The sequence below is a fragment of the Neophocaena asiaeorientalis genome, unplaced genomic scaffold (genome assembly GCF_003031525.2).
Source record: "Neophocaena asiaeorientalis asiaeorientalis breed wild unplaced genomic scaffold, Neophocaena_asiaeorientalis_V1.1 scaffold77, whole genome shotgun sequence".
NCBI classification, from domain to species: Eukaryota; Metazoa; Chordata; class Mammalia; order Artiodactyla; family Phocoenidae; genus Neophocaena; species Neophocaena asiaeorientalis.
Genome location: NW_020174645.1, coordinates 6893692 through 6906053, shown reverse-complemented (window position 1 = coordinate 6906053; position 12362 = coordinate 6893692). Strand labels below are relative to the sequence as shown.

The window sequence follows — 12362 nt, the reverse complement described above, 5'->3', positions numbered from 1 at the left end:
ATAAAATACCACTTAGAGAATATTCTTGACCAAAAAAAAAAAAATCAAAACAGAACCTGTTCAAGCTTCTAGATCTAATATATAGGAAATACAGGAAACAGAGGAACATTTTAAAAGGACACCATCAGGCTGCAATCAGTAAAACACCAACTATGGGAAATGCTATAGGATAAATAAACAAGTTTCAATTAAAAAAACTGCAAGAAAATTATTAAATGAATGGATAAATAAGTAGGGAAGAGAGCCTATAGATTAAAAGAGATTAAATAAGTAGGGAAGAGAGCCTATAGATTAAAAGAGACAAATATATCAACCAAATGCAGTGTATAAATCCTGTATGGATCCTAATTAAAACAAAGCCACTGGGGGAAAAAAAAACAGGAAAGGAAAAAAAGAAAGAAAGAGACAATCAAGGAAATCTGAACATTGATTGGATATTTGCCAATATTAAGGAAGTAATAAAAGTTTTCAAATGTGGTATGTTAAGTTTTTTAAAAGTATTTTTTAAAGATACGTTCTGAGATATTTGTAGATGAAATTATATGAAGTCTAAGATTTGCTTCAAATAATCCAGTTGGGGCGGGGAGTATAGATGAAATAAGAATGGCCATGATTGCTATAGCTGAGGGACACACGAGGGTTTACTGAACTATTTTCTCTACCTTTGTATATGGTTAAATTTTTCCATTATAAAAAGGTTTTTAAAAAAATTCTAGCATCCTTGAATAATGCTTTGTTATGTGGCTCAGTATTTTCTGAGGTTACAGAATGCTCTTCACACTAAACTCTTCTTGCCAAGGTTCTTCTCAGGTAATCCATGGCTGTCATTTGAGCCTTCTGTCTAGAAATACATAACAACATATATACCCTCATGACTTCTGGATAAAATGATAAATGCCTTAGCACTAAAATTCAATTTATTCTGTATTTTTTCAAACTAACTTTAAACCTGAAAAAGTATATTGCCTTTAGTTCATTAAAGATTATAAATAGTCTTATTTATATCACTTAAAGTAAGCATTCATATAAAAAATCAAATTTCACACTCACAGATATAACCACAAAGAGCTCTATCACCACAGCTGGCAGACACTAAGGAAACTAAGCATTATCAGATATATTGAATTTCAAACCTGAACATGTGTCTTTTGTGGCTTTTCCACAAATTCTTTCTTATAATCTGGAGATTAGCAATGACAGGAGAACATTTATTCTTTGCTTCCTTCTCACTTTAAGACTATCGATAACACAGACCATGGTATTAATGAAAATGTTCACCAACAAGATTACAGACCTAAATATGTGAGCCAAAAGGAGTGGTCTTACCTGTTGCCTATATAGTGACAGTTTGCCTTCAATTGGCTCATTTCTCATCATTTTCTTTTCAATCAGCTGACTGATCTGTGTGTTTATTTCATTTATCTAAAACAGTATGAAAATAAAAAGGTTAAAACTCTGTCTATGATTACCCAAACTAAGGGACATCTGGCCAAACAAAACTTTGAATTTACAGTTGTTATTATCAGTAATTTGATGGGAGGATCAGCTCCATTAACATTATGAGTGGGCTGTCACGATTACTTTTAGAGACAACTTGCATTTCACAGTTCATGATATATATTTACACAATTTGATTACTTACATGGATTTAACCATCTATATCTAAATTATCCTAAAGTATTCTACATGAAATATTTATATATTACTATCAAAAAGATGATTTCTAAAAATCTGAAGTTATCCCTTCACCTAGGCTGTGACTTTCAAGTAACTGTAAGTGATAAAGCAAATCCGGACTAACATTCCCCAGGGATTTAGTACAAGGAATTCACGAACCCAGCTGAGAGTTGACATGAATGACATCTAAAAACCCTTCCTGTTCTAATGAATGACCTATGATTCTATAATAGCTGTCATTTATCCTACTGATTAATCCAAACTTTTCTCAAATGTAGTAAAACTGAATAAAGCCAATAGAAGCATATAGTCCTATAATAATTTTTTTTTAATTACATGGCTTTCAGTATAACTATCCTTTGAAAAACTAGAATTTTCCTGTTAATCTTATAACATTAAACTGAGCCAAATCTGACTTGGACAACTAATTCCTATACATAAATTAAAAGAATAAAATCATTAGAATTATGTATTTAATTGTAGTGGCTATTAAGCACATTAAAGTCAAAATCTTTCAATCAATTTTCATGATATTTAATTATTATTTTAAAAAATATACATTTGATTAGTGTTTTTAGGGAAGAAAAAATGTTATGATACCAGGTTTCAATGAGCATTACAAGCAAGTTTAGTAATTCCAAAGCAGGCATAAAAAGCTAATAAAAAACATTAGCTTTAAATACAAAATTGCTATAATATTATTCTTGGAAATAAAAAGTAATCACATTTATGATATTTTAAAAATTGTCAACTAAATTATTATATTCTGAATATATAAACTTATGAGTCAATCATATACATTAATTTATATATCCAAGTTACCCACTTTCCTAATCAGTTGACTAGGTTTTTATAACACCATGTGGATTAAGTGACAGCATTATGTGCTATAATTTCTCATAAAGAACAACTCCTCATAAGAGCTGTCAGCTCTTAGCACAGGTTAACTTAAGAGTCAAGAGTAGGACACTATAGAAAGCAGTTCACATAATTTTCACAGGAGTGGGGATGAGATAAAATTGGAAGCTTATAAAAAGAAGATGATTGTTACTTACTTTAGATTCAAGTTCGAGAAGATCAGAATGACCCATAGCAGGCTCTGAAACCACTTTCTGTAAAAAATGCAATTCTTTTTTCTTGTTCTCTAATTCTTTAGGAAATTTTTCAGTTACCATATATGAATTAAACTTTATCTCCTCCTCTAGCCTCTTCATTAAACCTATAAAAATAAAATAAATGAATATTCAGCCCAAGAGAGTAGGTGAAGTGATGCTTTGTACATTTTAAAACATAAGACCTGGATAGTACGGCACATCCATTGAAAGCATTCTGTATAATACCTAGTATAGAACAATAAAAGATTGGCCACCAAAATTTTTTGCTGTTAATTAGAGTGATAATGAAGGACAATTTACATAGAAGAATATTTAAATTATAGAAAAAGTAATATTATGATCTTTCCAAATTACCACCTAATTCTTTTACAGTCCACAATATGCAAAAATAACCTTTACGGTGCCAAACATTTTGTTGGGTCATATTTTGTCGTCTAAGTATTTAAGGAATCCATGAACCAAATGACAACACAAATGAAATCTAATCCAGGTTATTTCTTCTATAAGTGGTCATTTATTCTTCTTCTTTTGCAGTAATTATGATGCAATTTATATTTCTATTCTAATACTTCATAAATGGTAATACATTATCATTTTTAGCTTTAAACCAATGAAGATATTACTAAAGGTACAAGTTAAAATCTGAAAAAGAGAAATTATCTACATTCATAAACATTTTCAGTTTTCCATGTTTGGTAGTTTTGATTTTGTAAAGTATTAGTTTACAGTTAAGTGGCAACTTAAAATACATTTTCTTATTCTGGCAGAGTGAACAAACATACACATATACAGATTTTCAGTGAATAATGGTTTTGTTATAAATTCCCAGCCTTGAGAGCTTTAAAAAGTTTATTTCAGATCTTTCCATTACACATTTACAAATTCTGGCTTGACTTTTTAAAACACTGGATTTCCGGTTTAAGTAATCTACGTACGTAGATTGCGTAATAAATCTCAGCCAAAGCCTTAAAATTATTTTTAGTTCTGCTGTGCTAACCGTATATTAATGTGTAAAAATTTATTAATGGTAAATTCACAAGTTTTCCATTCATCCCTACAATTTTCCACCTCTTTTTTTAGGGACTGGGGAAAGGAAGGGAAAAGAAAGTGTTTACTGAATCACACTATAATTAGGCAGACATTCCTATATGGTTTCCGATTAACTCTACCACCTGGCTTCTTTGGCTATTAGATGACTAGTTTTTCCACCTTCAAGTTCTTAAACATAGTGCATGTAATCAGAGATGCAAGAAATCAAAATCTAAAATGTTTTTAAAGATTTAAAATTCTTTAATATTACTTTCCTTATTTAAAAAAAGTTTCTAATTCTAGAAAATACAAACCAATCTATAGTAACAGAAAGCAGATCAATGGTTGCCTGGGGTGGGTTAGAGAGGCAGAGAGGGACAGGAGTGAGATATTACAAAGGGGCACAAGGAAATGTTTAGGGGTGATGGATATATTTGTTATTTTGATTAAGGTTGACAGTTTCACTAGTGTATATGTACGTCAAAACTTATCAAGTGTATACTCTAAACATGTGCTGTTTACTGTATGTCCATTTTACCTCAGTAAAGCTATTAAAAAACAAAAACAGAGTTTCCATCACATTTTAAATTCTTCTCTTAAAAATTTTAACTTATGAAAAGTGGACACGTTTCTATGCAGTTTTTTAAAAATTATCTTTGAAAATCCTGGTGAAATTAAATATAAGGTCACTTAAGATCTCCACAAACATTTTGATTAAAAACCCTCTGAAAACGTCTCACTGATCCTATTACAACTGAATGAGTAGCTTCTTTTACATAACAAATCTCAGGAATATGTAGAGTATAAAGATGAATTAACAAGTGAGTATTTTATAATACAGCTGTTACTCTGAAAAAATACAAATTATACTGTTATACTAAAAATACTTTTATGTTATTTAAGCAAACAGAAATTTTTTGTAAGCCATTTGTTGTTACTAAAAAATTTCGATGGACCTTATTAAACTAAATACCTGAAGCAACTGAACATCTGTTTAATCTACTCTTTTCCTAGTCTGCTGAATATAATCCTTAAGACTCTGCTTCCCAGAAAGATGTCAACAAATCAGGAACTCCTTAACTTCCTGCTCTCCACTCCCTGTCCATCCACAAAAAACATATATTGCACACATAATACCTTATTTTTATGTTTTCAGCCATTTTTTTTTTCTTACTTGATTTCCCTCCTACCCGTGGAAAAGATCATTTTCTTCCTATGCAGGGTTAAGGTCTCTACTCCCACCACCAACTATTTAACAGATTGTTTACTGAATGCTGGCTGTGTGTAATCTGTGTGCTAAGGCCTGAAAATAGAAAGAACAATTATGACTTGGTGACTAGCCTGTTTAGCTGTGTCAGAGTCAGATATGCCAACAATTAACATATTATGGTAATTGCTGTAGAACATTCAGCACAATACAGGGACACAATGGGAGCACACAGGAAAGGTTGTTACCAATTCTCACCTTTTCCTCCTGAATCTTCCAATCTTCCTTTGTCTGACTGACTCTCCAGCAATGTGAACACCACTAGACCACGACCCTGCCTCAATCTATGCACAGTACTATATTTCTCAATCATTTGCACATTCTCTCCCTTGCTTTCTTTTCAAAGACAAGCAGTCAGAAGAAGCCTGCCCTTTTATCTCTACTTCTTCCTCCATCATTTGCTTAGCTTACTACATTTATGTTCTTTTAGGTCACTCTGCCTTGGCATGGAATGTCTTCCACTCCTCTACCTCTCCAGCTTTAATTTAACTCAATTGCCACACCTCCAGGAAACCATTTGACTCTGTGTTAGCGTTTAGTGCTCTTTGCCTCTTTGTTCTCATGGGAGCCTGTGCTGAGCTCCATCGGTGTATTTGTCACACTGCATTGTAATTGTCCACTGCTTGTCATTTCTCCATTAGACTGTGAGCACTTTAATAGAAATAGCTTTTCTTTCTATTCCTAGCACTTAGCACAGTATCTGACAAGTAGCAGATGTCCAGTAAACACTGAATTAATGGACTATTGGTTTTGAGCCAATTACTTCTATCACTGCGTAACAACACAATTGACTTTACTGTTTAGCATCATCTACTAACATATTGCTTATATTAATATTTTAAACCAACATTTCGAGAGATGCCCAAAACAGAACAACTTTATTTGTCCATTTTATTACTAAATAATTATGTATTTCCTGGCCCAAACAATTCTATTTAGGCTAGAAAGCCAAAGCAAAACAAAGTCTATCAATTCAAACAAAAAATGAAATATTACTAATACTATAAATATCTTTGGATATTCTGTTTAGTTACCAGAATTAAAACACAATAGCAAGAAATATTTAACCAAATAAAACTGAGGATAAGCAGAAACACATGTTCAGGCTAACATTTTAAGTTGTATTAAACTGTACTGATCAATCAATTTTTCTGCATACCAAATCTTTCAATTCTTATATACATTACCTTCATTTTCAAAAATTCACTATTAATGTTAAGTTCTAGAAATTTCTTAGCAAGGATAGACATATGAAAACAAATTGCTTATTGATATTAATTTTTAAATGGCTATAATTTAAGGAATTTCTTTTGAAGATTTATCTTAATTTTTTACAGTAAAGATGTGAAGGAACCTACATCAAACCCAAAGAACATATACTAAAAAGATATACTATATATAATACTAAGGAGGAAAAAAAGCACTAAAAAATTACTTTCTTTTGTCCTAAACATTCTCCTAAAAGGTGAAAACCTAGTGAATAAGGAATCAAATGACACCAACGACTAAATGCATGGCAACTTCCAGGTACTGCTTGAATCTGAATTTATGACTGAGAGGAGTCAGAGATTCTATGGAAAGCCACTAATTAATATGTATGAACCATACATTTTATAGGGAGTACTGTACTGGTTTCTTAAATATCAATTAAATATGCCGTATTTCCTTGATTTTAAGATGCCATCAACTAAATTACAAATACCATGTGAAATGCATACATAAAGTATAAGATGTATCTCAATTGCAAAACCAATTAAAATGGCAAAGAACATGTGTCTAGAATCAAGGAAATACTGTATTATCTCTTTCAACAGCTTTACTGAGATATAATTTACCACACAGCCATAAAATTCATGTTTAAAGTGTACAATTCAATGGCTTTTAGTAAATTCACAGAATTGTGTAACGATTACCACAATCAATTTTAGACCATTTTAATCAGCTTCAAAAGAAGCCTCTATACCCACTAGCAGTCACCTCCTCCCCCCATCATCCACCTACCAACACAGCTGTCCTCCCCTACAGTTCTCCAACCCTAGGCAATCACTAGTTTGACTTCCATCTCTATGGATTTGCTTATTCTGGAAATTTCATACAAATGGGGTCATATAATATGTTTTTGTGACTAGTTTCTTTCACTTAAGATGTTTTTGGGGTTCATGCATATTGTAGCATGTATCAACACTTCATTCCTTTTATTGTTGAATAACATTCCACTGTATGGATATGCTACAGTTTGTTTATTCATTCATTAGTTTAGGGATACTGGGGTTGTTTTTACTTTTTGGCTATTATGAACAATGCTGCTATGAACATTTATGTACAAGTTTTTGGGTGGACATATGTTTTAAACTCTCTTGGGTAGAATAAAATTGCCGGATCATATGGTAATTCTAGGTTTAACACTTTGAGGAACTGCCAAACTGTTTTCCAAAGTGGATGCATCATTTTACATTCCCACTAGCAAAGTATGCAGGTTCCAATTTCTCTACATCCTTGTCAACACCTGTTATTGACTGTCTTTTTTATTACAGTCATTCTGTATATTATATCTTAGAGTATAATATTTCACAGAATACTAGAAAAAGATAAATTAACCTTCCCATAGCTGGATATTTATACTGAAATATTTCTCCAATACCAATGAGAACTTTTTACTGCTCTTCCAATTTACATGGTCTCCCTTCTGATGAGCACACTTAAAAAATGCCTAGGATAGGTTTGGTGGTATAATCTGGGATATCAGAACAATGTATCCTCTATGTAAAGCTAATGTGCCAGCAGAGCCAGGGATACCCATGTCATTAGCACAACCCAAAATATGAAACAACACTCAGTTTTAAGGGTCCAGCATTTTACTCTTTTTCTTTATAGCCCTGGCACTAAAACAACATTCACATTTTTTCCATCCATCATTCTCATAAAATCCATTCTAAGTATTTTATACATTCACACACCAGAGAGCCTCTCTCCATGGTGGTTTTCATTAGTTCACCCTCTGACAAAACACTGAAAGGGAATTTAAAAACCACAGGTGAACACTTAAGGATGTCTTCATCAGGGCTGTCACTTACTAGCTAGGAAATGATGCCCTAAAATGCTGAGCTATCACTTGACGATAACTAGTTCCCATTAGTAAGGAAGACTACTGATTTAAATTAATATTCTCACTAATATGATGACTTATATTATATGATCATCTATATCATATAATTTCCACTTACTTTCAGGCTTCGCATCTGCTGCTGCATGGCGCATACTTTTCAACTGGTTTTGTATTCTTTGCAGTCTCTGCACTGCATGAAATAGCTTTAAAATACAATTAGATCTATTACTTCCTTAGTCTAATGAAACCTCCCATTCATAGACATGCAATGAAAAATACAAGTTCCACATAATTATGCTGTAAAGGGAACAAATGATAAGAACTAAAAAATTACTAAGCTAAACCCAAAATGTAATTGGTTCGCTCAATACCCTCTCATGTAAAACTTAAAAGAAAAGCTTTCAGGAACTTTTTCTTTAGTTATTTGTTGAATTAGGTGATCAAGGAAAAATGCTGGTTAGAAACGTATATGCACCAGGCTTTTCTTGTTAAAACATGGTTTTCTTTATTCTAAGGAATGCTAGCATTCTCAGAAATGATGGCTCAGGAATCAGAAACTGATGCTAAGTAACCATTCAGGGCGTGGGCAATGCAGCTTACTGCTGCAGGGTAACTATTATGATGCCAAGCCAAGTTCCAAAAGAGCCAAACATCTAAACTGCTCACTTAGTAGGAAATGAAGCTGATTTGAAATATATTTTTAATGTACAAGTCTACTCAGTTTTAAGATAGATTTTTTTTTTTTGCGGTACACAGGCCTCTCACTGTTGTGGCCTCTCCCGTCGCGGAGCACAGGCTCCTGATGCGCAGGCTCAGCGGCCATGGCTCACAGGCCCATTCGCTCCGCGGCATGTGGTATCTTCCCGGACCAGGGCACGAACCCGTGTCCCCTGCATCGGCAGGCGGACTCTCAACCACTGCATCACCAGGGAAGCCCTAAGATAGATTTTTAATAAAATAGAAGAAATACTTTCTGGCCGGGAATTCCCTGATGGCGCAATGGTTAAGAATCCGCTTGCCAGTGCAGGGGACACAGGTTCGAGCCCTGGTCCAGGAAGATCCCACATGCCGTGGAGCATCTAAGCCCATGCGCCACAACTACTGAGCCTGTGCTCTAGAGCCCATGAGCCACAACCACTGAGCCCATGAGCCGCAACTACTGAAGCCCGTGTGCCTAGAGCCCATGCTCCACAACAAGAGAAGCCTCTGCAATGAGAAGCCCGCGCACCACAGCAAAGAGTAGCCCCTGCTCGCTGCAACTAAAGAAAACCTGCGCGCAGCAATGAAGACCAAATGCAGCCAAAAATAAATACATTAAAAAAAATAATAAATTGTGGCCAAATTATTTTTTCTTTAAGGCAAAGTCTAAAAACGTGGAGTGTGGGTAATTTTGAGCCTTTTCAAGATCTGCTTATTTGCCCATGGAGTAAAGTGTAAAGAATACCGTGATCAGTGGAATAAAATGGATGTTTTTTCATAGCCCCACAATCTCAGGACACCCTTTAGAGATTCTAGAAGTTTTATTAGCAGTTAATCTTACTGCTTAACATTACAATGGATATTCTGTAATGCTGGAACAACATGAGTTAAGCATGGGCCAAAAGATAGTGTATAGATACCTACAGAGAATAGAACCCAAAAGATGGTATTGTTTTTGCTGTTGGTGCCACACAATACTCTTTTTGTCTTTGTTGTTTGTTTGTTTGTTTTTATAAATTTATTTACTTTATATTTTATTTTTGGCTGTGTTGGGTCGTTTCTGTGCAACAGCTTTCTCCAGTTGCGGCGAGCAGGGGCCACTCTTCATCATGGTGCGCAGGCCTCTCACTCTTGCAGCCTCTCCCGTTGTGGAGTATAGGCTCCAGATGTGCAGGCTCAGTAGTTGTGGCTCACGGGCTTAGTTGCTCCATGGCATGTGGGATCTTCCCAGACCAGGGCTCGAACCCATGTCCCCTGCACTGGCAGGCAGATTCTTAACCACTGCGCCACCAGGGAAGCTCACCACACAATACTCTTAAAAAGAGTATTTCATCATGTTAACAAAGGGAATCGTGAACTACAATTCTAAAAAATCTTCTTTACATTTGAATGATCAGCAGGAACTATTTCTTTCACAACGAGAATATAAACTTTTATGTGGGTACCTGATTCTTTTGTTCCTGTTTCTGTTGTGCAAGAAATTCTTCTCTCTCTTTCTCAACTCGAAGTTGCCTTGCTATTTTAAGCATCCGTTGATGATTCTGAACTGTCTCCACCTACAGTGAGGGAATAAATAGTATATATTACTATCAGGTTTAAGAAAGACATTAGCATGTCATGTGACTCAGACATCCACTTATCATTTCCTTTTGGTAAACAGTATTCCCTAGAGATGACACTAAAGTTTCAGACTCCAGGTCCTTAACAAGTTTCGGGCTGCTGCCTAGGGAGATTCCCTTTCCATCAATGTATTTGACTCCAGCCTCCGATGTACACTCATGCCTTGCTTAATCTTTATTTGCATTCCTAACTCTTTGCAAGTCCTTGGGAATTGGGGCCAAAGTCTTACAGTGCTAATTCTCGCCTTACCCTTTTCTTCAAACGTTCAACTCTCTTAATGAGCTGATCCTTTTCTTCCTCCATTGCACTGATATCCTAAAAAGTAGTCAAGAAGACGTTATAAGAAAAAGTATTCTTTGTCTGTAGAATTCAGATAAGGTCTTTACATGATTATGCATCTACCATTTCCATCATTTATAACCAGAGCATTAAGGAACAAAGATCCTCTTTTGGATGAAGGGCATTTCTATTCCCACTCCTCACCCCAGGGTTCTTTATGCAGGGTAATTTATTTGGTAGCTTGGTGTTCATCTAGAAAAGCAACTGAAACAGGTTACAAAGCAGTAAGGTAAAGCTGCCAACCAGACATTTGTGTTCTGATTCCAAATATGGGCACATGATTTTTCAAAGATCTTCTATAATGGAAAGTGTACAGGTCTAAAAACATGAACAACAGCTGCTGACATCCCGTCTGCTCTGTTAAATACCAAACTCTATATTCTGTCAATTTTCCACCAATATTATTTTTAAGGCTATGGTGTTTTCAAGACATAAATTTGTATCTGGTTTTGTCAATTAACCAATCCCCTTTCTAAAAATAAAGATTTCAAAAATGTCTTTTAACCAGCTCCACAATAGTTTCTAGTGAAAACAAACAAACAAAAAATCCTTCCTAACCCAAAAAACTAATAGGCTAACTCTCACAGTAATAATAAAAGGAAAAATATATACGGTAGTCAGTACTGACAGGATTTGGGGAAACAGGCACTGTTACTACTGGTGGCATTATATTGAAGAACAATATCAAAAGTCTTAAAATAAATGTGTATGCATTCTGGCTCAGTAATTTCCCCTCTGGGAATCCATAAAGATCCTCATAGATGTCAATTATATCTAAAATTTGGAAATGACCCAAATGTCTGAGTATTATTAAGTAAATTATGGCACAACACAATGAAAATCACTAAAAATCATGAAGAATGTTGAATGACATGAGAAAAAGTCATGATATGACATTACTTGAAAGAAGCAGATTATAACATTTATATATAATACAATACCAAGAAAAATATATTAAATATATTCACTAACATATCAGTAGCAGTTATCACTAGAGCATGGCATTTTGAGTGAATTATTTTCTATTTTTTGCTTAATCATACTTCTTTACAAAGAATATGTTGAAAAATACTTTGGTAATAATTAATAAAATTAAAATCACAGACGCTAAGTTATTTTATCATTTTAGTTTACTCACATGACATAATTGAGGAACCATAGATAGACATCACTTTTATTCCATACTTTGTGATAACTATCTACTTATGGGTCTTTCTTTTCCATTAGATGTGAGTTCATCTTTCATTTCTTATACATTCATACATACATTCTCAAACTCTTATTGAGAACCTCCCACATGCAGGGCACTGTGATAGGCACTGGGGACACTGTGGTGAACAAGATATGTAGACGTGGCCCCTGCCCTCACTGGGTTTAAATACAGTTGGTAAGACAGGCATTAAAATAATCATAAGTGTAATGAGTGTTATGAAACAGAAAGAACTGGGGGGAACTAATCTATCTAGGGAATCAGGGAAGGCTCTCTGAGGAAGCAACTTCTAATGTTTCC

At 34.3% G+C, this 12362-nt stretch overlaps 1 protein-coding gene across 3 annotated transcripts in view; it reads right to left on the bottom strand.

Moving 5' to 3' along the window:
- IFT81 (intraflagellar transport 81) overlaps positions 1-12362 on the bottom strand; it is an 83511-nt gene that overhangs the window by 62254 nt on the left and 8895 nt on the right. For all 3 annotated transcript variants that reach the window (XM_024758722.1, XM_024758720.1, XM_024758721.1), the window contains exons 6-10: positions 10763-10828; positions 10339-10449; positions 8313-8397; positions 2733-2896; positions 1327-1422 (exon numbers count right to left, since the gene is read on the bottom strand). In XM_024758722.1, coding sequence (XP_024614490.1) covers positions 1327-1422; positions 2733-2896; positions 8313-8397; positions 10339-10449; positions 10763-10828 — 522 coding nt within the window. The remainder of the gene's footprint in view (positions 1-1326; positions 1423-2732; positions 2897-8312; positions 8398-10338; positions 10450-10762; positions 10829-12362) is intronic.